The following is a 25,565-nucleotide window of genomic DNA, read 5'->3' as shown; positions in this document are numbered from 1 at the left end:
GAGAGGGCGTAGACACAATTACACCCTAGTAGCAATGAACACTTTGTCAACTGGGGATGAAAAAGAATAAGGTGAGTCTGTACTCAGCCATCAAAAAAAAAAGAAATCTTAGCATTTGCAACGACATGGATGGAACTGGAGGGTATTATGTTACGTGAAATAAGTCAATTAGAGGAAGACAATTATCATTTGATTTCATCCATATGCGTAATTTAAGAAACAAACCAGAGGATCATAGGGGAAGGGAGGGAAAAACAAAATAAGACAAAATCAGAGAGGGAGACAAACCATAAGAGACTCTTAACTCTAGGAAACAAATTGAGGGTTGCGGGGGGGGGGGGATGGGGTAACTGGGTGATGGGCATTAAGGAGGGCACTTGATGTAATAAGAATTGGGTGTTATATGCAACTGATGAATCACTAAACTCTACCTCTGAAACTAATAATACACTGTATGTTAATTAATTGAATTTAAATTTTAAAAAAAGGAATAAGGTGAGTCTGGAGCATCTTATAGTGCCAACAAGAAAGTGCAAAAAAAACCCAAAAAACTCCAACCCAAAACGATGTGGACATGTCAAAGGGACACCAAAGTCAACTTGAAGGAGCTCCCACTGGCCAAATCTGGGACAGTTTGAGCACCAAATGAAATAATGATAGTGATTATAATTCATTGAATAAAATAAGTCTGTACAGATATACATACATAAATGGGGGAGAAGAGAAAACTCTTCCTTACAGTAGAATAGCAACTAATAAATACCAAAGGAATGTTGGTGTTAGAAAATCATCACTGAATTTTTTTTTAAAGATTTTATTTATTTATTTTTATTTGAGAGAGAGAGAATGAGAGAGAGGGAGTACATGAGAGGAGGGAGGGTCAGAGGGAGAAGCAGACTCCCCGCTGAGCAGGGAGCCCGATGCGGGACTCGATCCTGGGACTCCAGGATCATGACCTGAGCCGAAGGCAGTCGCTTAACCAACTGAGCCACCCAGGCGCCCCATCACTGAATATTGAAGCCAATGGTTCAGAAATTTTATATAGAGAGAAAGAATGATAAAGCAAAGGTGGTAAAATGTAAACAATGGATGAATCTGGGTAAAGGGTACCTGGAATTTCCTTGTACCATTCTTGCTTTGGGGTACATTTAAAATGATATAAAAATTAAGTTACCGCTCCCCACCAAAGAAAGATAAAGAAAATAGAGTATGCTAGTATTGATAATGTCTCTAAACATGCTTTCTAATGTTTTTCTTTCCCAGATAAAAACTACTGCTTGGGTGGTGGGGTTTGTATAGGGAGCCAGAAAGTACAAGAGAGGCTTATAATGCATTTTACTACTTATTTGGATGTTCCTGGGGTTTCGCCATCCTGTTTTTGCTTTGTTTTTTTAAACGAAGCTTTTTCGTTTGATTCACTGCCATTCTTTCCTCTTGGGTATTTTACATTTATTTGTGGCTAGGTCCTTTACCTAACAGGATGTACGGCTTCATGTTAAGAAAATCAGCGTCAAATTCCCCCCCCCCCCCAAAAAAAACCCCAAGGGCTTCACCAGAGGCGGGGTTTCCCTCCGGGAATCACTCGGAGGGGGGCGGAACTAGACCAGGGCAAAGCTTCCGCTTTCATTTCTAGGGTTGTAAGTCAACCATTCCGATTAAAGGAGTACGGCGGAAGGGTGATTTTCTGTCGGCAAACACTTCCCTAGAGACAAGTCCACCTATGACATAAGGATGCCACAGTGTCGCATCATAATGGGTGGTCTGTGAGAGCTCAAAGGCCAGATCAGATGACCTAGTTTGCGGTAAAACATTAAATTGCAATTCACCTGACCTGCCAGTTTTACTCTCTTCTCTCCGTTTCCAAAATACTGAACTTCCGTGGTAGACTCCTCCCCCTCCATTCCTGGCCAGTGGTTTGATCCGACCCTAATACTGACAGGAGGGACGAGCTGCGTCTGCGCAGAAGGCTGTTTGGGGGGTGGGGGGGAGGAACATGGCGCAAGCTCTGTCTGAGGAGGAGTTTCAGCGGATGCAGGTGCTGCTCGCTGGGAAAAGACCACCGCGTTAGGCAATGGGGGGCGGGGTAGAGAGAGGTCGTGCCGCCGGCTCTGAGAAGGGGTTGGTTGGGGTGGACCTTGAGTCTAAGGGGTTGGCCTGGGGAAGGGAAACTGAGGCTCTGTGGGATGAGACTCTTGGATTCTGAGATACTGTTGGGATCAGTGGGGTTGGAGTCTGTTAGCTCTGTGGGCGGAGGAGAGAGTCCTAGAGTGGGCGATACCTTACTCAGATCTGGAGGGGACGAGACCTTTGGGCCCGTGCGGAGGACACCATGGGTCGGTGATGATAGCATTGGGCTTTGAGAGAAGGAGATCCTGAGAGGGCGAAACCATTTTGTCTGGAGAGGAAGGAAGAAGGCGTTAGGCCATTTGCGTCATGGTGGAGGGAGCCCTTGAGAGGGCAGTACCATTACCCGGTGGAAGGTGGAAATGTTTGTGGGAGATACCACTATGCCAGGGAATTGGGGAAAGACCCTACATGTTGTCATTGTTCCTGGGAGGTGGAGATCCTGTGTGAGTGCTGGTAGTGTATCCTAAGAGGGAGCGGTACCTTTGGATCTAGATTAGGGGTGATCCATTAGGCGTGGGGTGAAGAGGACCCCGAGTGGATAATACCATGAATTCCTGTTGGAGAGAGGACCAGAAGAGGTTAAAGAGTGATACCTTGGACCACACGGAGGGGAAATCACTGGACTTTGGGGAAGTACCCCAATTGGGTACCCAGACCACTCGATTCTTTTGGGGATGCCTCTGAGTTGGGATGAAAGGCCAGAGTAGGCCCTTGTTGAGAGAGTTCCTTACTGGGGAACACCATTGGATTTTGTGTTTGGGGAGACTCTGAAAGGGGTGAAGCCCTGAGTAGGATCCTGTGGGAGAAGAGGAGGAACTCCGAGTGAGGATAGGTGATCCATTGATCCTTGAATGAGAGAAACCAGTTGTAACTGTGCGAGGGATGCTTAGGGTGAAAGGGTGAGATCACTGGACCGTGAAAGGGGAAGTTACAACCTGTAACTTGTGAGGGGAGATTCTAAGTGAGTAGGAGTAATCCAGTTGGCCCACCCAAGGTTTTGCAGAGGAGAGACCCTGAAGGATGTAGGGCCATCCCATTGGATCATGACTGGGGAGTTCTTGAGGGACGTGGGGGACCCTTGAGTGAGGAAGATTGATTTCACGGGGCCATGAGTGAGGGAAAAACCATTTGGCTCTGATGGATAGGGCTTCTATAGGTGCCAAGGGTGTACAAATTGGATCAAGACAGGGGGAGACAGATCACTGGATCTGGTAGACTAATAGGGGCAGGAAAGATTCTGTAGGGGCCAAGCCCTTTGACCTTAAGTAGACCACCAGGGGGTGAAGGCTGGTGCCATGGGAGGAGGGAAAGATCCTTATGGGGTAAGGGACAGTAGGTCTGGGAAGAACTGGCCTCAGTGCCCTACAGGGCTGTTAGGAAGGGGTATGCTGTTTGGAGTGGCCCATACTTCACTTTCTCTTAATTCTTGAAAGGGGTTAATTCTCTCGAGCTTTGGGGGTGAGGATCCCAGGCAGTCCCCAGCTTAGTGTAAGTTGGACAGGAAAATACCAGGCCCTCTTCCCTTGAAAAGAGGGAGGAATACAGGCCCCTGCCCCCTATACTCAGGGTCCTCCAAGTCTGGCCAAGAGGATAGACAATACTCTACTATGACAGAAAGATAGAACAGTGTTTAGTGTCTGATGAGGTGAGCCAAGATGAGGAGGGAGAACTTTATCCTGTGGGTGTGGGGAGCCATGGAACATGCATGAGCAAGAACTTGACTGCATCAGTGCTCTGTCTATGGCCCGAGTGCAGAGGGATGGAAGAGGGGGAGGGATGGAAGGGGAGAGATGGAAGAGTGAGGCTGACTGTGGTTATAAGTAGAGCTGGAGAAGGTGGGACAGGGGCTGAGGGGCTGGAGGCTCGTTTAGGACCTAGCGTGCATAGGTCTTAAGGAGTGGCTACAGGGAGGGTAGCAGGGTCTGTGGGGCTCAGGGGATTGGTTCCCTCATGGTGAAAATAAGGGCACATTCCTAACCAAGTCATTTCCCTTCTCTGCTTCCCCCAAGGCTCAGCTCCTGGAACTCCGGACAAATAACTACCAGCTTTCAGATGAATTACGCAAGAATGGCGTTGGTGAGCCAAGAGGGTCTCATTAGATGGGGGTGGCTTTGGGGGACAGAGGCCAAGGGAAAAAACCTCAGAGGCCTGGCAGGAAGACCTTTCAGCTTCCTGCCACTGAGGCTGAGACAACCTGCTTTCCCCACACCAGAGCTCACCAGTCTTCGACAGAAGGTCGCCTACCTGGATAAGGAGTTCAGCAAAGCTCAGAAGGTACCTTCCTCCACCCACTCACCCACCCATGCTTCCCTGTAACCATCTGACTCATTCATCTATCCAGGGAGCACCTACAGAGAACCAGGCCTAATGTTACATGCTGTCATCAGTCATTCAAAAAACTCTCATGGAAGTCTCTTTAGTTTGCTAATTTTATCTAATCCTGCTTAGTTATTGATTAATTTTAATTTACTCTTTTTTTTAATTTTAATTTTAATTTACTCTTAATGCATTTTCAATTTCAATTACTCAGTCTCATTCACTAACTTCTAACTAAATAGTCACATCCATAGGTGAATCTGCCTTGAGTCTGCCTTTTGTCCTCCACTCAAACTCCTGCCTGTGCTCCCACTTCCCATCCCTGTCCTGGTCCTGTTGGTAACATGAGACTAGACCTACCTCTCAGATCATCTGAAGATGAAATAGTGTATAACCTCTTATGGCCCCTCAAGGCATTCAAGGCCCTCTTTTGTCTCCTTCTTCACTGCTCTGTCCCTACGCATAGCTCAATGTTATGCACTCCATAAATATTTGTTAGATGAAGGCATACAGAATGCAGAAAACCTGGCAGTCAGGAAGGTGGGTTTCTCTTCGGTAGGGTGCTGACTGCAGAATGTGGCAATGCCCTCAGCTGCTCAGCAAGGGAGCAGCAATTTTCACGGTGCGTGGGAGGGATCCACATAGACGTGTTTGGACCGATGTAGCAATGCAGTCACAGTTTCTGAGCCTGGAAACCCAGCCCATGAAGGGTTAAATACTAAGACTCATGAACAGTCTCAAAAGCTAAGAGGAAAGCATGTAAGCAGGATGCCCTTCACTCACTCACTTATTCACTCCATCATTTCCGTGGACTACAAATTTCACGCAAGTTCTGTGGTTGAAGATGCTCCCATCCCCCAACCCGTCATCATTGTCCCCCCTTGACACTTGCCACAATGTCTCCATACCCTAGTGAGGGAGTCCATCTCCATTCACCTTATCTCTCTCCCCCCCCCCCCCCCCTCACCTTTAGGCACTGAGCAAGAGCAAGAAAGCTCAGGTAAGGGGACCCATGGTGGGTGAATGTGTCTGGGAAACCAAGGGTCGATATTTCTGTATGCTGGGATCTCCTGGTACTGGCCTTTCTTTCTCTGTGTGTGCACTTGCATCTGTGACTACCTCACTGTCATGTGTTTGTAAGTCTGTCTTTATTTTCCCGTGTTTGTCTCACTCCGGGCCTCTCCATCGTTCCTTTTCCCTTTCTGGCTGGGCTTCTCTCTGAATCTCTCTCTGCCTGTCTTCCTGTTCCTCTTTGACTGTTGCTTCTCTCCCCAACCTTCCCTTTTTCTCTCCCTCACCTGTTCCTATCTGCCATCATTTCTCTTTTCTTCTTTCCCTTTCTTTCTCTCTCTGACTCCTTGTTTCTTTCTCTCCCACCCTTTCCTTTGTTGCTTCCTGACTCATTTCTTTCCCTGACCCCCTCTCTCTTCCCTCTGTTCTGTTCTCGCTCCCATTGATCTCTCTTTTCCTATCTCTCTTTCTTCCTGCTTTTTCTTTTTTCTCTCTCCCTCTCCATCCCTTTCTCCTTCCCTATCTATCTCCCTTTCCCCATCTCTCTGTACCTCCTCTCTCACCTATTTCTATCTACCACTCTCTTTCGTCCCACTCTCTCCCCTCATGTCCCTCTCTCCCCATTTCCATCTTCCCTTCTCTCTACCCTTCCATGTCTGTCTCTCTCCTTCCCTGTATCTCCTGATTCACCCATCTCATTCTCTGTACCCTACGATCCCCTCCCCCCCGTCATTTTCTCCATCTCTGTTTCTTTGCCCTATCTCTCTGTCCTTTTCTACCCTTGTTCGAGACCTGGCCCATGTCTGCCACTGCAGGAAGTCGAGGGGCTGCTGAGTGAAAATGAGATGCTGCAGGCAAAGCTGCACAGCCAGGAGGAGGACTTTCGTTTGCAGAACAGCACGCTTATGGCCGAGTTCAGCAAGGTACTGGTGCCTGGGACAGCCGAGCGGGATCAGAGGGGCAGGGGCCCCCTGGGCTGAAGCTGGAAGGCTGCTGAAGGTGGTTGGACAGAGGCTGGCCCTGGATAACTGTCCATGGTGCTGAAACAGATCCTGGATTTGTGCTGGGGGGCAGTGATTTGACAAATGGGGCCACTCGCTGTGCTGGGATTAGAAGGCTGCAAGCCCTGAGGACAGCTGGTTCCAGACCAAAGCACTCCTTTTCTGTAAGCTTCAAGTCCCTTTCTATATATTTGGTAGCTGATGCTAGGGAGCTCCTGGTTATTGGAGGGTCTTAGGTAAAGTTCTTATGCTTAGCATGAAATAGAAAAATGTTCTAGTTGCTTCCCTTTTCTCTTCCTTCCCCTTCATCTGACCTGACCCTGGAGTTCTAGTTCTTCTAGATAATCATCCCAGATTGGATAATTCTGTCTTCTCACTGATTTTAGTGTCCTGGCTGTTCCTAAACCTACTAGGGAGTTAGAGATATTATCTTTTCTTTCCTTATCTATCTTCTCTCTCCATGGTCAAGAAGTCTCTAAGGGGGATGCCTAGGTGGCTCAGTTGGTTAAGCATCTGCCTTCAGCTCAGGTCATGATCCCAGGGTCCTGGGATTGAGTCCCACATGTGGCTCCTAGCTCAGCAGGGAGCCTGCTTCTCCCTCTGACTGCCGCTCCCCCCTGCTTGTGCTCTCTTTCTCTCTCTCTGACAAATAAATAAATAATCTTAAAAAAAAAAAAAGAAGTCTCTAAGGTTTTAGTGTGTTTTAAGGAAAAAATTCTCATGGCAACAAAAACGGTATTTCCAGGACTCCATGTGAGAACTTGAGACCTTAAAAAACAAAATATGAAAACAACCTTTAAACAGGTACAATGTCAGGAGAGGTGATTTGACAACTAATAGTTAAGAGCTATAAGGCCTAGATTAAACTCTTGGCTCTACTTTTTACTAAGTGTAACCTTGAGCAAGTCACTTGACCTGCCTGCTTCTTGGTTCCCAGATGTTTAAATTGGAAATGATAATGACGGTACCTGCCTTGCCGGGATTTTTGTGAGGATTGAATGGGTTAATGTCTGTAAACGCCTTGTACATAGTATTGGTTATGTAGGTGTTAGCTACTTTTTAAAAAATTATTTATTTATTTATTTGAGAGAGAGAGAGATTGAGAGAACGAGTGGGAGGAGGGGCAGAGGGAGAAGCAGGCTCCCCACAGAGCAAAGAGCCCAATGCAAGACTTGATCCCAGGACCCCAGGATCATGACCTGAGCCAAAGGCAGACACTTAACCGACTGAGCCACCCACGTGCCCTAGGTGTTAGCCACTAATGGTATCCTTTTATTATTACTGATTCATTTTCCCGCTAAAATGTTTTTTGACTATTTAAAAGTCTTAGATCCATCCTGTGGCCCTGCTCTGCTTCAGCCCTTACTACCTCTTATCTGCTCTATTCCCATAGCCTTCTTGCTGGTGTCTCCATGTCTAGTTTCTCCTACCAGCCCATGCCCTAGAGTTTGTCCTGACCTGCAGGCCTTCTCACATCACTCCTTTAAGCAACAACTCCGAGTGGGTCCTTGACCCTGACTGTGCAGAGCTCCTGGTGCTCACATAACAGCTGACCTCACTGCCTCATTTCTCACTGCTTCCTGCCTCCAGCCTCAGTGGTATCGTGGTTCTTTTAGGATGAGGCAAGGGCAAGCATTCCTCCATCTGCCCAACTTGTGTTTCTCAGCACCTGCCCTGGGCCAGGCACTGGACCAGGTATAGAACCTCCTCCCCACTCCCCCTCTTCCTCTTGGGAACTGGTAATGCTCATGGAGAGACCTGGGCTCAAGGCTTGCCTCCACCACTTACTTGCCAAGATATTTCAGCTCCATTTTTCCTTCGACAAATAGTAATTGAGCACCCCCGGCATGCTCTGCATTCTGGAGATAGTTGTAAGCAGCACAACCTGGACCCCACTCTTGGGTAGCCTACATTCTGGTTGTAGGATGGGGAGAAAGATAATGTATTAAAAAATGATAATGGGACACCTGGCTGGTTCAGTTGGAAGAGCATGTGATTCTTGATCTCAGGGTTGTGAGTTCGAGCCCCACACTGGGTATACAGATGACTTAAAAATGAAATCTGAAATAAAATAAAAACTAAAAATAGTAATAGTACAGATAACTGACAGTGATGTAGTGCTTACCGCGTGCCAGGTCCTGTTCGGTGTGCTTTACGTTATCCACTCATTTATTCTTAAAACAGGCCAACAAGATATTATTAAGATCCTTACCAAGCAGATGAGGAAAACCGAGCCCCAGAGAGATGAAGTCATTTGTCTCAAGGTCACATGGCTAATAAACAGCAGAGTAGAAGTTCACATCCAAGTAGGCTAGTTTCAGAATCTGTGCTTGTGACCCTACATTACAAAACAAAGTGTAATTGTCAATCACAGTTTAGAATCCAAACATTTGCAGAGCTTTATCTGTAAGACAAAGGGGAATGGATGTTGTCTAGATGATTTTTTACAGTTTTCTTTATCTTCTACATTTTAAAATTTAGCATGTATTGCTTTTAAATAAAAAATCCTGTTAAAATATACTATTAAATTAAAAAAAAAGAAATTAAGAACATAGTAGGTCAATTTAATTGCAGTTAGTACTAGGTAAGAAAGAAATGAACAGAGCACTGTGCCAAGAGAGTTTTGGAATTTCTGTGTTGGGGGATACCACTTCAAGGGTGCCATTTGAGCAGAGCGCTGAAGGATGCGAAGGAGCCAGTCGTGTGAAGAACTGGATGAAAGGAATAGTGTTCTGGGTAGAAAATAACCCAGGCAAGAGAATAAAAATTCTCTGTGAGCCTCGGTATTCTCATCTGAAAATGGGGACAAAGGACCTTTTTTGAAGAAAAAGATTTTATTTATTTATTTGACAGAGAGAGAGAGAGAGAGAGCACAAGTAGGCAGAGCGGCAGGCAGAGGGAGAGGGAGAAGCAGGCTCCCCGCTGAGCAGAGTCCGATTTCAGGCTCGATCCCAGGACCCTTAGATCATGACCTGAGCCGAAGGCAGGCGCTTAACCAACTGAGCCACCCAGGTGCCCTGGGGACAAAGGATCTTGTCAGGACCCACTGTGAGAACTCTTACAGCAGGAGTTGAGCAAGGGGCTGGCCTAGTTTTATTTGCATTGTACATTTCTCCAAGGCTGAGGGCTGACGATGGGGGGCTGTGGGTAGCGCTGGCTTTGGAAATGCCCCGAAAGCTTTCTGTGGTGCCTAGGCTCCCAGACACAGACCCCGCCCTCACAGAAGAGGTCTGGCAGTGGGGCTAATTTGTGATGCTGACATCCTGGACCAGCAACTTCCAGTAGGAGCCTGCCTGAGGTCTTTGATTACGACTGTGAGGTTGCGATTGGGCAAGCAGAAAATTGCCCTCAGTGGCCTCCGTCCTCTGTGACTCGGCCTCTTAACAGATGGGTGAATTCGAAGTCATTTGACATTTGTGCCTCAGTGTCCTTATCTGTGAAGTGGGGATAATGAGTGACGACGGCACCCTACATAATGCGGGAGCATTATGGGAATTACATCAACTGTAAAGTGCATCAGCCAAGCGCTGTGTATATTGCAGCCAACATTGTTCTGATTCTCTGCCTGTCTGCTCTCTCACTCCTCCCCTGTTCAGCTCTGCAGCCAGATGGAGCAGCTGGAGCGAGAGAACCAGCAACTGAAGGATGGGGCTGCCAGGGCAGGCCCTGCCCAAGCTGGGAGTCTTGTGGATGGCGAGCTGCTGAGACTGCAGGCGGAGAACACGGCCTTGCAGAAAAACGTGGCAGGTGCAAGCAGGCCCTCCTTGGGGATGTGGGGATCTTGGGGATTGAGTAGGGTGTTTTCCCCCCTGGGGGAAGGGGAAAGGCTTCAGAATGAGGCTCAGCCCTGCCATGAACCAGTGTATAACTTTGGACAAGCCATTTCACCTCTGAGTCAAAGCTTCCTCATCTACAAGGTGCTCGTGGGGATGTCCACCACGTGGAAGATTGCAGTAGAGCTCAGATAAGAGGTGGTATCTTTCTGAGTTGATTTCAGTGCCTGGTACCTAGCAAATGTTACCGATTAGCAGATTGAACATCGGAAAGGAGCTCTTTGCTAAATGGAGAGAGGGAATGAAGAAGCTTTGGGAAGACTCTGAGTCCAGATTGTCAGTGGGGTCTGGGAGGAAGGCTCAAAGAAGGCTTGGTAGAGTGTGGGAAGGTCCCAACATGGGGATGTTTGGAGAGCAGCTGGGGCTTGTGGTGTGGTGGGTGCTAGTTTGGTGACCAGAGGGAGGCTTTGTAGATTTGGTTGAGGATTAGGAGGTTATAGGATTCAGCTGTAAGGGGGGGTTAGAGGATGGTGGGCAGCACCTTGGAGGGCTATGGGCGGGGCCTGGGGATAGAAGGTGGAGCTTGGGGAAACTAGCTTGGGCTGGTTTGATTATAGACAGGATTTCAGTGGATGGGAGAGCTTAAAAGATTTGTGAGGAGTGTGGATGCAGCTGAGCCTTTGTTTTGTAGGCTTTTGGTCACTTGGGACAGGGTCTCTTCTACCTGAAGGATCCAAGGCCAACTCTTCCATCTACTTGAGGCATGGCAGGGGTCTTCAGAGACCACCTCATCCATCACATAGTTTTGTTCTACCCACCAGCCCTGCAGGAGCGCTATGGGAAAGAGGCCGGGAGATCCCAAGCTGCCAATGAGGGCCAGGGGGACCCCCAGGGGGGGCCAGCCCCCACTGTCCCAGCCCCCATGCCACTGGCGGAAGTAGAGTTGAAATGGGAAATGGAGAAGGAAGAAAAGAGATTGCTCTGGGAGCAACTGCAAGGCTTGGAGGTGAATCTGGGTCTGTTGGGGTTGTGGTGTCAGGAGGCAGGCAGATGCCCTAGCTCTGCCTATAGTCCCACGGAGATGTCTGTGACATCACCAACTCGTGGGCTGACAGACTGGGGAGGCAGGAGGGCAGGGGAAGGCACAGGCCTTACCTCCCCCTTTGCTGGTATTAACCCCCTCCCTCATCCTTCCCTGCAGAGCTCAAAGCAGGCTGAAACATCCAGGCTGCAGGAGGAGCTTGCTAAGGTAGGGCTGCTGAGCTTTCCCGGGACTTTGCCCCACTCCACTTCCCACCTGCTGTGCTTCTCCTGGCAGGGGAGAAGGACCAGAGTACCCCCCTCAAAGCCTGAGTTTCCTCATCTGTGAAATGGACAGACTCACATTTACGGCCCATAGTTGCTTTCAGTATGGAATAGGCTAATGTGGTTCCTCTGTCTTGTGGATGGCAAGCCCCATCCCTCCCTTCTGTGTCCTCCCAGCTCTCCTTGTTCAGCCAGCCAGCCAGCCAGCCAAGCATTTATAGACTGCTGGCTCTTCTCTTAGGTACTGGCAACCCAGTGATGAGGCAGAGTCATGATCCTGCTTTCCAGGCCTCCTGCCCTAGCCATTCTATGATGTGGCTGTCAGTCCACACGTTGGGGATGTAAATACCGGCCTTTGGAGCCTAAGGGAGCTGGGTGGAGATCATGTTGTTGCTACTGACCACCTTGGCAACCAAATTACTTAACCCTCCTGAGACTCCGTTTCCCCATTTATAAAACCAGTAGTCCTCGCCTCTCAGGACTGTTTCGAGGATTCCACGAGATAACATAAGTAACTTCCAGCTTCTGAAAAGGACTCAGTGAGAAGTGTCTATAAATACTAAATTTATTTTTGTCTTTACTAATATGTTATTACTTGTTTGCACCCCCGTCCCCCACCACCAGCTCTCTGAGAAACTGAAAAAGAAACAAGAAAGGTAAATTTCTGTTCTTCCCGAGGCGGGGGGAGGGGTCTGGAGGGACCAGCGGCGGGGGCGGGGGGAACCGACTTGTGGAACTGACCCATTTATGTCTATCTTTCTGTGCCCAGTTTCTGTCGTCTGCAGACAGAAAAGGAGACACTGTTCAACGACAGCCGGTAACTAGCAGGGGTGGGCGTATGGGCAGACAATGGGGACAGTGCCCAGCAGAATTGCCTGAAGACCACAGGGGCAGAGCTGGGGGATAGGGTCTCAGGCCATGGTCAGCACTCCCCCCATCACCCCCAGGAATAAGATTGAGGAGTTACAACAGAGGAAAGAAGCGGATCTCAAAGCCCAGTTGGCTCGTACTCAGAAGCTGCAACAGGAACTCGAGGCTGCCAATCAGGTGAGTGGCTGGATTCTGGGATTGCTGGGGTAGAGGCCAGGGCTCGGAGTCCAGGGAACCCTGAGGTCTGCGGAGACTAGTTGGGGAAGCCAATAGTTCCTGTGTTGGAAATATAGGGACTGGATGGGTCCCGGACCCCCCAGGAACTATGAAAATGGGAACTAGGGAGCCCCGAGAGCCTTAGGAGTTGGCCTATGAGTCTGCATGAATCAAAGATCTCAGCGGGGCTGAGGACTTGGGGGCTATGTGCCAAAGTTCAGATGAATCTGAAACTGTGGGGGATTGGAGACAGGAATCTGGAGAAATCTATGGTCACTGGGGACTGGGACGAGGAGCTGGAATGAGCCTGAACTCCCTGGAGGTTGGGGGACTTTGAGACCTGTGGGAGCTGGATAGGTACAAGACTTTCAAGGGCGGACAGGTGGGCCTGGAGGCTGACTCTGTTTGAGGCCCTCAGGGTATGGGGGCTGGTTTGGAGGGCTGAAACAACTAATAAGTTGGATCACTTGGGCTGAATGGTCCTGAGACCTCTGGAGGCTGTGAATAAAAAAAAAAAATTGGTGAGTCTAAGACATCCAGAGACTGAAGCAAAAGTCTAGATGCGTCTCAGGCTCCCGAGGGTTAGGGGCTAGGGGACTTTTAAGCTTCTAGGCTTCCCCCTAGAGCAGGTGAATCTGAGATCCCTTGGATTAAGGGATATAGTGGTTTGTGGGTCTAAGGTCCCTAAGAGCTGGGGACAGAAGTCTGGGTAAGGCTGGGTCTTCAGTTACCTGGGTCTGAAGATCCCCAGAAACTGGGGACAGAAGTAGCAGGTGGGGAGGGGGGCGGTATGGTCAATCAGACCTCACCAGGAGCTGGAAACTAGGAGACTGTATGAGTTTGAGACTGCTAGGTTTTGGGGCTATGAGTTTGGGCAGACCCTGAGACTCTTGGGAGCTAGAGACACAGGGATGGAGTATGTCTGAAACCCATGGGTGTTGGGGTCAGGAGTCTGGGTGAAGCTGTAGTCCCTGGGGGCTAAGTGTGTCTGAGAATCCTGGGGCCTCCGAGCTAGAATCTGGGTGAGTGTGAGCCCTCTTATGGATGGGGGTGGGTGAGTTTGAAATCCCCAAAAGCCTAGGTGTTTTTCTAAGATTCTTAGACCCGGGATATGGGATCCGAGGCCAAAATCAAGAGTTGGATGCTTAACCCACTGAGCCACCCAGGCGCCCCTCTCGGCTTCCCTTTCCGATGGCTTCCACTCTTCTCTCTGGCCACCCACCCCTGCTTCTCTTGCATTTTCTAGTTTCTCTCCAGTAAAGTACAAGAAGTGTACTAATCTTAAATTCTAATGACTTAGAATTTGGGTGAGCCTGAGTCTGATGGCTGGGTAGTCTGGGACCCTCAAGTGCTGGGGACATGCTGTCAGGTGGTCAGAGAGGGGGGTCTGTACGGTTATGTGTACCTCAGGGGAGGCTGAGGTCTGGAATGGGCTCCCCTGACCTGATCCCTACAGAGCTTGGCGGAACTGAGAGATCAGCGGCAGGGGGAGCGCCTGGAGCATGCAGCAGCTCTGCGAGCCCTACAGGATCAGGTACGTGGTACTGGGCAGCTTCTGGGAGGTGGAGGGTGACGTGGTGGGGGGCAGCCTCGGCAGGTATTACACAGGCAGGGAAGGCCCCAGGAGTCCTGTTTCCCCCTGGTCGTGGTGCGAGTGCACATGTGTTTTCTTTCTTGGCTGTGGGTGGGTCCTGTCCCCTGTTCTGGACCCACTCTCACCTGGTGTGGGGGTGGGGCCAGGTGTCCATCCAGAGTGCAGATGCACAGGAACAAGTGGAAGGACTTTTGGCTGAGAACAATGCCTTGAGGACCAGCCTGGCTGCCCTGGAGCAGGTACAAGATACCTGGGAGCCCTCACTGATCCCTCTCCGGTTTCCCGTCTCCTCCTGCTTCTGATCCACATTAGGGCACGGCCTTCTGGACCTCATGCCGTTCTCCTGCCTCTGTTTCTATTTGATCCTCTGCTTGCTTGCTTGCTTTTTTTCTTTCTTTCTTTCGAGAGAGAGCAGCAGTGGGGGAGCAGGGTGGAGGGCAGAGGGAAAGAGAGACAGAGACAGAGAATCTTAAGCAGGGTCCACACCCCGCCCCGGAGCCTGACTCAGGGCTCGAACTCACGACCCGGGGATCGTCGAGCCTGAGTCGGGGCTCGAATTCATGACCCTGAGATCATGACCTGAGCCAAAATCAAGAGTCGAATGCTTAACCCACTGAGCCACCCAGGTGCCCCTCTCGGCTTCCCTTTCCGATGGCTTCCACTCCTCTTCTCTCCGGCCACCCACCCCTGCTTCTCTTGCATTTTCTAGTTTCTCTCCAGTAAAGTACAAGAAGTATACTAATCTTAAGTGTACATTCAGTGAATCCTATCTGTCTGGCAGTCTGTCTGTCTGTCTCCATGTGGCTACCACCCAGATCAAGATGTAGAGCATTTTCAGCACCCCCAGAAAGCCCCTTTTACCCCTTCCCAATCAATACTTCCCCAGAAATAACCACTCCTCTGACCTCTAGCGACACTAACTAGTTTTACTTGTTCTTTAACTTCATGTAGAGGAATCAGACACCCATTTTCGTGCCTGGCTTCTTTCCGGTGAGGCTCATCCATATGTAGCGTTGGTCTGTTCTTTCTTCTCTGTTTACTATTCCACTGTATGACTCGACTACTTTATCCATTCCCCCGTTGATCTCTTTTTCTCATTCCTTTTCCCTTTGAAATTCTTTCTCTTTCCTCCTGGCTCTCTTCCCACCTCCCTCCTGTCTGCCTGGAACTGGGAGGCTCAAACCCTGTGGCTAGCCCCTGGGGGGCCCTTTTCACTCCGCTTCCCATCACCCCCATTCATCCCAGATCCAAACAGCAAAGACCCAAGAACTCAATACGCTCCGTGACGAGAATGCCGGGCTGACAGCTGATTTGCAGCAGCGGCAGACTGAGTATGAGGACCTCATGGGACAGAAAGATGACCTCAACTCCCAACTGCAGGTGACGTCTCTGGCTCTGACCTGGCTTCTCCCAGTTCCCTCGTGCGGGCTCAGGGGAGCCCTCCTCGAGGTGCGGTGGAGTCGGGGGAGACTGTGGGATCGGGAGGATCTGGGTTCCAGTCTGGTCTCCTAACTTACTAGCACCTAGGCTAGTTCTCTCTCATGGAACAGTCCAGGTGGGCTGTCTAGGGATGGCTGCGCCACGACCAGTGACCCAGGTTCCTTCTACATTGCCACTTTCAATGCAAGACTTCTATCTTGGTAGCCGAGATGCTTCCCAGGCGCCCCCTTCATCATGTTTGTTTTCTATCTGGAAAGAGGGAAGGAAGAGGGATGGGCCCAGCATGCCCCTTTCCTTTATGAGTATAACCTACCTCATGCTCACCCCTTCTGCATATGGAAATTAGTCACGTGGCCACACCTCACTGCAAGGGAGGCAAGGAAAAGTCAACTCGACCGCCGTGTGTCCAAGTACGAAATCTATTGCTAGGGACAGAGGGGGGAATGCACGGAACACTGGGGAGCCGCTAGCAACGTCTGCCATGTTTCTCATCTAGGAACGGAGAGAATAATGCCAACTTTACTGGGGTTAAGGGAGACCCATCCACCAGAGGGGTCCTGGGCGACGATCCCCTCCTGAAGGCTCTTTATCAAACGCCTCTCCTTTGTCCCCTCATTAGGAGTCATTACGTGCCAATAGTCGGCTCCTGGAACAACTTCAAGAAATCGGGCAGGAGAAAGAGCAATTGACCCAGGAACTACAGGAGGCTCGGAAGGTGGGCAGCTCTGCAAGGTGGATAGTGTGGATGGGGAGGGATCGGCCCTGGTCCGTGGGGAGGGCGCAGGTGATGTAGGCCAACACATGGGACCAGCAGCAGGGTGGAAAGTGACCAGTGCCATGAGGCTAGGTGAGTGACTTAGCTAGTTCTGTGGGAATGGGGAGGAGGCAGAATTGGGCTCATTCCCTGAGCCTGGGGAGAGGGTGGGAGGCCCTGTCTAACGTTGAGGGAGGAGGCTGACTGGCATCCTCCTGCCCCCAGAGTGCCGAAAAGCGGAAGGCCATGCTGGATGAGCTGGCGATGGAGACGCTGCAGGAGAAGTCCCAGCACAAGGAAGAGCTGGGAGCCGTCCGACTAAGGCATGAGAAGGAGGTGCTGGGGGTGCGTGCGCGCTATGAGCGTGAGCTCCGAGAGCTGCACGAAGACAAGAAGCGGCAGGAGGAGGAGCTCCGTGGGCAGATCCGCGAGGAGAAGGTGGCTGGGTGGATGGCAATGTCCTTCTCTCAAACTAGGGGGAGCACAGCATCGCTGATGGGTTCGGGGCCCACTCGTCCACCTGCCTCGCCCTGACGGTCTCCCCTCTCCCAGGCCCGGACACGAGAGCTGGAGAATCTCCAGCAGACGGTGGAAGAACTTCAAGCTCAGGTACATTCTATGGATGGAGCCAAGGGCTGGTTTGAGCGGCGCTTGAAGGAGGCTGAGGTGAGTTGGTGCCTGATGAAGCACAGACGGCTGGTGGGGGGATACCCATGCCACGCCAGGGGACCGGGAGTGGTCAGGCCCTGGAACTTTCTGCAACACTCTGGACTAGGGTAGCCCCGCCGTCCCGCCAGCTCCACGGCAGCCCTCCAGAGGGGATCGGGGCTGGGCATCAGTGAGGCAGAATGCCACATGAGCAGATTTGAAAAGGCATCCCTTCCTTCTGGAAGCGCTTCCATCAGGAAATCATTATAATATCCTGATTTTATTCGGACAAGGACTTTCACTGCCATTGTGGGGGAGAACTCATCATAACACCTAAGAGGAAGTGTCACGCAGTAGTGAAGAGCGCAGGTGCCGGAGGCAGCCGTTTGTGTGGGTTCGAGTCCTGGCTGGGCCGCTTGCTCACTGTGGGCACCTCACCTGGCCTGCGGCCTGTGTTCTTCATCAGTAAAAACAAAAGGAATAATCATAGTACCCGCCAGGTGGGTGGTATGGGAAGATTATGTAAACCGAGTCAGTGCACGTAAAATCCCTGCGACGTTCTTGGCACGCAGTGAGTGCTGTGTTTCGTGAAATCAAGTCAGATGCACGCGTCGCTCCGTGGCGCAGACAGCGCAGCCCTAGATGTGCCGCCTCCGTGTCCCGCCTAAGGGCGCGCGGTGTCCCCTGCAGGAGCGGCCCCTGCTGCCATGACTGCCCTGCCGGGGGGGGCGGGGGGCGGGGGGCGGGCATGGCCGGACCCGACGCTTGTCCCGTAGGAATCTCTGCGGCAGCAGCAGCAAGAGCAAGAGGAAACCCTCCAGCAGTGCCGCGAGCGGCACACCGTCGAGCTGAAGGTGCCCGCCGCCCGCCGCCATTCCTCTGTCCCGGGAGGGCCGGGCCCTGGAGGGAGGACGGAGGTTCCCCAGGCAGAGGCCTGAGCTGCCCCCTGGTTTGCAGAGCAAGGAGGAAGAGCTACAGGGTGTGCGGGATCAGCTCCAGCAGGCCCAGGAGGAGCGGGACTGCCACCTGAAGACCATCAGCAACCTGAAACAGGTCCCTTGTCCCCCACCCCCACCCCTGCACCGTCCCGGACATACCCCGGGCCCCAGCGCAGAGTCCTGGGCGGGGACGGAAGGCACCGCCCGCCAGCCATGCTTTCTCTGCCGCGCAGGAGGTGAAGGACACGGTGGACGGGCAGCGGATCCTGGAGAAGAAGGGCAGTGCTGCGGTATGATGCGGGGCTGGCCAAGCACAGCCCGCCCCCCCGCCCGGGGGACCACTGGGCCTCAGCCCGCCTCTTTCCCCCCGTCCCCCACAGCTCAAGGACCTCAAGCGGCAGCTGCACCTGGAGCGGAAAAGGGCCGATAAGCTGCAGGAGCGGCTGCAAGACATCCTTACCAACAGCAAGAGCCGCTCTGGTGAGGGACCGGGAGGGCAGGGGGTGCTGGGGTGCACGGGCGGCTGGGCTTGGGCCCGAGGGCCAGAGCTACTTTCTGCACCTTTATCCACCGGCTCTCCTGTGCTCTCTGTCCGTCTGCAGCTTGGTCGGTCGGTCGGTCGGTCGGTCGGTCTCCTCTGTTTTTCCTGCTCTCTGCATTACCTCTTTCTGCGTCTCCTCTTGGTCTCTCTGTGACGCCTTGTGCTGTTCTCTCTCTGTCTCTGTCTTTCTCTCTCCCTGCTTTCTTTCTCTCTCCTTTTCTCCTGCTGCCTTTTTCTTCTCGGTCTCTTTAACTCTCTCTCTCTCTCTTCTCTGTCTCTGGATCCCCACAACCCTCTCATACACATCCCCACACCTCACCTGGTGTCTAAATCTCCTGTATCCATTCTCTCATTCTGTAAATGTGGACTGAGCCCCCATGCTCACATCCAGGGTCCTTGATAGGAAACTCCCCAAAACTCTGTCCTCCAGGGGCCCCAGGTTGAGCTAGGGAGACAGACTTACATTCAGACAGCGGCACTGCAGCATTCTCCCTATGCAGCTAAAATCCATGTTCTTTCTGCCACTTTGGGCAGAAGATGCAACAAAAAACCTTGAGTTTCTTTGGACCTTTTTTTTTTTTTTTTTAGAAGGAAATGGCCTATAAATATGTTTAAATAAGTAGATATGATGCAGCGGTGAGGGCACTGTGCATCTCCCATATCACAGGCTCAGAGACTACTTGCTCCCTTGTCCCCCTGCGGCCATCGGCTCTTGCTGGATGGAGATCCTTGGGGTGGGATGTCAGCCCCCCCGATACCCAGAAGCAGCTGCAGGAGCAGAGGCCCAAGCTCATTGGGCCTGCTTTAAGTGACATGGCAAAAATGGATCTATCTCTCACCCCATCTATGTCTCCCTGAGGCATTCTGTCTATCCTGAAGTAACCTCTCTTTATTTTTTTAAAGATTTTATTTATTTATTTGAGAGAGAGAGTATGAGAGAGTGAGAGAGAGAACGTAGGCAGCGGGGAGGGGTAGAGGGAGAAGCAGACTCCCCGCTGAGCAGGGAGCCCGATGTGGGGCTCGATCCCAGGACCCTGGGATCATGACCTGAGCCGAAGGCAGACGCTTAACGACTGAGCCGCCCAGGTGCCCGTAACCTCTCTTTATCAGAGGGGTTTGGTTTCTGTTTTGCTACAGATTAAGGTACGAATCAACAAGCAGATTCCAATGGTGGTGCCATACATTGTCCTTGTCCGTTAGATGAAATGAGGATTTAGGGTCACGGTTACATGTCTCTCCATCTTTTTTCCCTCTTCTCGTCTCTGCTGACTCGTGTCCTTATGCCCGGTCTCTGTTGGCCTCCCCCGTCTGCTGTGGCTCGCTGCCTGTCGGGTTTTCTCTCTGCATGTAGGCGTTGCCCCATGCTCTCCCCAGCTGTCAGTCCTCTTTGTGCGTACCCCAAGTCCAAGCGCAGACGTCCCTTAATGCCCGTAGGTGTCCACACTGCCCACTCTCTCCCAGCCTCCTCACCTTTGTTTCTCTTCTGGCGTGTGTGTTTGCCCGGAGAAGCAGCTCCTTTTTCTGTTTCTGCCTGTCCCTGTCGTGCTGTCTGCCTCCACCTTCCCCACGCCCAAGTGTCACTTCGCCTCTTTCCATCTCTGTCCAGTCTATTTCTGCCTCTTCCTGCCAGTCGCTGCCCTGGGACCCTGGGGGATTGGGGCTCAGGTTTCTCTTCCCTCTCTGCCCAAGGCCTTGAGGAGCTGGTTCTCTCAGAGATGAACTCACCAAGCCGGACCCAGACTGGGGACAGCAGTAGCGTCTCCTCTTTCAGCTACCGGGAGATCTTGCGGGAGAAGGAAAGCTCGACTGTTCCAGCCAGGGTAAGGGGCAAGGAGGAGCCGACAGTCCAGCTTCTCCTACCCCAGTTCTGGGGCCCACCTTTTGCCCTCCCCTGCAGCCATCTACCTCTCTGGGCCCAGCACACACATTTTCTTACCAACTTTTCTCTAAGCTCGCCAACTGGGACTCAGATTGCCAAATGGGGGATGGGCAAATTATTCTCCCTGACCCTCTGTTCCCTCATCTGTGAGCTAATTCCACCTTTCCCGGTGTCATAAAATATGTAACTCATAGCAGGTGCACCACCCAGGTAGGAGGTCCTTTTTTCCAACTTGTAATTATCACTCGTTACTGTCGTCTGTTGTGTCAGCTTCCTGGCTGGCCACTTTTATTTGGAAATCATTTGTGATTATTCCATAAGTAGTATGTGTGCCGTGTAGAAAAATTTAAAAAACACACACAAGCGAAGATTTTTTTTTTTAAATCCAAAGAAACCACATCTTCACCATCCAGAGATCACCACTATAAACCCTGGGTTCACACCTTTCTAGATCTTGCTCTTTAAAAAAAAAAAAAGATTTTATTTATTTATTTTAGAGAAAGAGAGAGAGAGATCAAACAAGTGGGGGGAGGGGCAGAGGGAGAGAGAGAATCTCAAGGAGACTCCATGCTGAGTTCCAAGCCCGACGTGAGGCTCCATCTCACGACCCTGAAATCATGACCTGAGCTGAAACCAAGAATTGGATGCTTAACCAACTGTGCCACCCAGGTGCCCCTCTCTTTCTTAAACCTAAATGAGATTGTAAGTAACCTGTTTTTGTTCAGCTGATCTTTTTTTTTTTTTTTAAGATTTTATTTATTTGACAGAGAGACAGTGAGAGAGGGAACACAAGCAGGGGGAGTGGGAGAGGGAGAAGCAGGCTTCCCGCAGAGCAGGGAGCCCGATGTAGGGCTCGATCCCAGGACCCCGGGACCATGACCTGAGCCGAAGGCAGACGCTTAACGACTGAACCACCCAGGCGCCCCTGTTCAGCTGATCTTTATCCTCCCGATTTCATAAGTTTTCATCTTCTCTAGTACTCTGATCTTAATCAGATTTCCCTGGTTGGCCCCAAAATGTCCTCGAAAACCAGCATTCAGTTTCAGAGCACATGTCGCATCTGGTTGCTTTATGCCCTTTAAGTCTCTTGAGTCTAGTGTGGTCCTTTTTCTTTTTTTCTTTTTTCTTTTTTTTTTCCATGACACCAACCCATAGAAGAAACCAGCCAGTTGACCTGAAGAAAACGTCCCACCTTTTGGGTTCTCCTGCTGGCTTCCTAGTGGTATCATTTAGCTTGTTGCTCTGTCCTCTAGTTTTCGTGTCGACTGGAAACAAGATCTCATTTGCTAGAGGCTCTCCCTTCATCCTCTCAATGAGGAAATGATGTGGCGGTTCCTGTGTCCCTCTTTAGGCAAAGGGAGATCCAGAGTCCCTGTGGGTGCTGAGACTTGGTCTACGGCCCCTGTCACAGAGCCCACCCCCACCCAGCCCTGGCTCCCTTTCAGCCCCTGATCCTAACTGGGGGCGGGCGACAGCACTGACCCTGGGCTGGCCTCTTCCCTCTTCTTCCCCGCAGTCCTTATCCAGCAGCCCTCAGGCCCAGCCCCCTCGGCCAGCAGAGTTGTCAGATGAGGAAGTGGCTGAGCTCTTTCAGCGCCTGGCAGAGACGCAGCAAGAGAAATGGATGCTGGAGGAGAAGGTGCTGTCTGCCTGCTTGTCCTCACTTGGCACACCCTTGGAGGGGAGGCTGGAGTGTGGAGGGGGGATGTGTGGCTGGGCCCCTTGTTACGTGTGAACATGCCCTGCAGGTGAAGCACCTGGAGGTGAGCAGCGCCTCCATGGCGGAGGACCTTTGCCGGAAGAGCGCCATCATCGAGACCTACGTCATGGATAGCCGGATCGGTCAGTGCCTCCTCCCCAGCCTCACCCCCCCATCCGGCCGCTGACCTGCCTCCTCCTCCCCCACTGTCTCCTCTCCTCTTGCGACTCAGCAAAGGTACTGACAAGACCACAGCTGCTGGAGGGGAGAGCAGGCCCGGCCCGTCCATCCCCTGTGTGTCTGTCTCTTACCTCGGCTCTTCCCTTCTGTCTGGGTCTCTGTCCTCACTCCACTCTCCTCTCTCTGGTGTGGCTCTCTGTCCCCTTTCTCTCCCCATCTCTTCTTTCTGCTGCACCCCATCATCTCGTCTCACTGCTCCTACTGCTTGTCTGTACCGTGTCTCCTCCGGAAGTTCTTGTCCTCTGAAGAAGGGGGTCCTTATCTCTTCCTCTCCCACTTTCTCTCCTCTTTTTCCTCTGCCCCCATCTTTGTTTCTTTTGCTCCTTTCTTTCATGCTTTCTCCTACCCCTGTTTTTCCTTTATGAGTCAGAATAACACGGACTGATGCATGCTGAGAGCTGGGTGCTCTGTGTTTTGCATGCGGTCGGAGACCTTTTTCCAGCCCCACGAGTTGGCTATTACCCCCATTTCTAGTAAGTGACGGCTGGGTTTCACATGGCAGAGCCTTGGCCCTGACATCACATGGCTTTTGCCCCCTGCTTTTTGCCCCCACTCTCTGCTTCCCTCTTCTCTGCCCCGTCTCTGTTGTCTGTCCTCCGGCCCTGCCGAAGGGCAGGTCCTCAGCCTGGGCCCTTGCAGATGTGTCCGTGGCAGCCGGCCACACGGACCGCAGTGGACTGGGCAGTGTCCTGAGAGACCTCGTGAAGCCAGGTGACGAGAATCTTCGGGAGATGAACAAGAAGCTCCAGAACATGCTGGAGGAGCAACTCACCAAGAATATGCACTTGCACAAGGCGAGTGTGGCCTACCAGCCTACCCATCTGTCCGTCTCGCCGCCTGCCTCCCGTGCCACACAGCCCCCGGGTCATCTGCCAGCATCCAGAACCCCCCACCCATTCACTGACCACGCCTCCAGCCCCACCTCCCCATCCTCCAGTCAACTCACGTGCTCTCCCTCGTACATTTCACTCTTCGCTCTGTCCTTGCACCCACCCGCTCATCTGTTCGCGCACATTTCACCCAGCTCGCCCATCAACCTGCCCTACTTGCCCATCTAATCATCTGCCCCGTGTCTTTCCACCCATTTCCTGACATACCTCTCTCTCTCTCACACCACCTCATCACTCACCCCTTGTCTTAACTTTTACCCACCTGCCCAGTGACCTGCCTGCCTAGCTGTTGTCCTCCATCCGTCCTCTGAACCATTCCTTTGCTCACCTGTTTACCTACCATGGATCACCCCATACATCTGCTTGCCCATCCTGACCCCCCCAAATATTTCCCCCATTTCTGGGGGAGTCAGAAAGGTTACAGACCCAGCCCCTGCCTCTGAGAAGTGAGCTCACCATTTAGTAGAAAAGCTGGTGGCAAGGGGAGGGTTGTATCCTCTGGCCGCACCACATGCAGCGGGTGATCTGCTCCCATATCCGTATCCTTAGGTCCCCCTCCCCTGGGAGGCTCCCGCCCCCCCATCTTTTCCAAGCCCAACCCACTGCTGGGGTTCTGTGAGCCTCTCCAAATACCTTCCTGTGCCAGGCTAGACATAGCTGGGCATTGATTAATGAGGTGAGAAGGATGACACCCCGGGTTTGGTGAGGGAGCGTCCCCTGCTCTTTTCCCTGGCCCCTGATGGCTCGTTTGTTTCTTAGGACATCGAAGTTCTCTCCCAGGAAATTGTGCGGCTCAGCAAGGAGTGCGTGGGGTCCCCTGACCCAGACCTAGAACCGGGAGAAGCCAGCTAAAGACCTGAAGGCTGCACCTACTCCCTCCCCTCCCCCCCCAGGACACCATCCCCTTGGGCTGTGGTGGGAAAATGGGGCCAAAATCAAATAGGTTGGGAGACTGGACATTAAAGGGGTTACAGGCCTGTTGGCTGGTGTTAGTGACCCTGTTTGAGGGCAGAAGCCCTCAGGGAGTGGGGATCCTGAGGGGAGGGGCAGGGATTTCTCGTCTTTCTCTGCCCTGGCTCCCAGAGGCCTTTGCCTTCATCTCTGCATGAGCTCTCCCTCCCCAGAGACCAACTCTTTTTTATTTTATTTTATTTTTTAATTTATGTCTGGAAGCCTGGCTACTCTGCATTTGGGATTGGGGATGTTTGGGTGGGGCGTGGTCCATGTTCAGTGTTCTAGCAATGTGCGTGTGTGTGTGTGTGTGTGTGTGTGTGTGTGTAAAGGCTGCAGCCAAAATACCATCTGGCCAGATGGGCCCACCCACTGACTGTCTACTCTCATTCTTTCCAACCCGGAGGGGTGTGATGGGGATGGGGAGGTCACACCATTGGAACCGGGAGGGAGGTCTGTGGCTGCAATTTCACTCTCCTTCCCCCAACCTCCCCCAGCTGTCTGCAGTTACCGTGGGCCCGCCCCTCCAACCGAGTGGCACAGAAATACCTACAGATATGTATGTGGGTGGATGTGTGTGGGGTATGGGTGTGGATAAGAGTGGGCAGGTGAGAGGATAGATAAGTGGTTAGATGGACTGATGGATAAATAAGTGGAAGGTTGCACAGATCAATGATGGGGGAGGTTAAGAAATACACAGGCAGATGGTTGGATAGGCAATTGGATGAATAAATGGATAGATGGATAGGTCGGAGATGTAAGTAGACGGATGGCCAGGGGAATGGATGGATGGATGGATGGATGAGGAAGAGTGAAGAGTAGGTAAGTAAGTGATGGGCACGGCTATGGATGGACAGATAATGGGTGCTGGGGGTACATAAGGATAGGGTAGCAAATAGGTGGATGGGGTGAACATACAAATGGATGAGCGAGTGGGTGCATGGAGGGATAGGTAGAGCACTGGGTTGTGGGTGGGAGAATGGATTGATAGGTGCGTGGTGGGTGGATGGAGGGATGGAGAAACAGACAAATCGGGAGTGTGATGAGTGAGCAAACTGAGGATTACACAGGTGGGTAGATTGATTGAAAGGGGAAAATTGGTCCCCCCTTAGTGCTCCCCCCCCGCCACACTTTTAATTACCAAAAAATGCTTCCCCTGTGCGCCATGCCCTGTGCCATCCCCTCTCACATGACTCCATTTAATGCCTCCCACTATACTATCAAGTTGGGGTAACTCTCCATCTGACAGCTGAGGATACAACACAAGTCACTTGCTCAAGGACACAGCAAGTCAGTAGCAAAGCTGGGGTTCAAACCCATCCGTGGTCTGAGGCACTCGGTACCCAGTACTCTATGCCACCCGGGAGCAGAG

The 25,565-nt window shown here is 51.7% G+C and overlaps 1 protein-coding gene across 1 annotated transcript; it reads left to right on the top strand.

Moving 5' to 3' along the window:
* Window positions 1-1,904: 1,904 nt before the first annotated feature.
* On the top strand, window positions 1,905-24,221 carry GRIPAP1 (GRIP1 associated protein 1). Its single transcript, XM_035004407.1, has 26 exons — window positions 1,905-2,035; window positions 4,137-4,203; window positions 4,340-4,401; window positions 5,417-5,443; window positions 6,270-6,377; window positions 10,052-10,202; window positions 11,050-11,234; window positions 11,430-11,477; window positions 12,158-12,189; window positions 12,303-12,350; window positions 12,481-12,580; window positions 14,076-14,153; window positions 14,360-14,452; window positions 15,459-15,593; window positions 16,273-16,368; window positions 16,633-16,845; window positions 16,960-17,073; window positions 17,832-17,909; window positions 18,013-18,108; window positions 18,227-18,283; window positions 18,374-18,473; window positions 20,224-20,354; window positions 21,930-22,052; window positions 22,162-22,255; window positions 22,992-23,146; window positions 24,002-24,221. Exons 1-26 carry the CDS (start codon window positions 1,994-1,996, stop codon window positions 24,092-24,094), a joined length of 2,526 nt encoding a protein of 841 aa, XP_034860298.1. The 5' UTR covers window positions 1,905-1,993; the 3' UTR covers window positions 24,095-24,221.
* The last annotated feature ends 1,344 nt before the right edge of the window (window positions 24,222-25,565 follow it).

Source organism: Mirounga leonina, unplaced genomic scaffold (genome assembly GCF_011800145.1).
Source record: "Mirounga leonina isolate KUSES-001 unplaced genomic scaffold, KU_Mleo_1.0 Mir_101609, whole genome shotgun sequence".
Lineage (NCBI taxonomy): Eukaryota > Metazoa > Chordata > Mammalia > Carnivora > Phocidae > Mirounga > Mirounga leonina.
The sequence above is the reverse complement of the archived record's forward strand: the minus strand, read 5'-3'. Positions and strand labels throughout refer to the sequence as shown.

What these genes read in the sequence shown, in the direction of transcription:
- GRIPAP1 (XM_035004407.1), top strand. Translation starts at nt 1,994, where the DNA reads ATGGCGCAAGCTCTGTCTGAGGAGGAGTTTCAGCGGATGCAG. An exon ending in ATTACGCAAGAATGGCGTTG is followed by an intron (nt 4,204 to 4,339) that starts GTGAGCCAAGAG and finishes TCCCCACACCAG; the next exon opens with AGCTCACCAGTCTTCGACAG. An exon ending in ACCTCAACTCCCAACTGCAG is followed by an intron (nt 15,594 to 16,272) that starts GTGACGTCTCTG and finishes TCCCCTCATTAG; the next exon opens with GAGTCATTACGTGCCAATAG.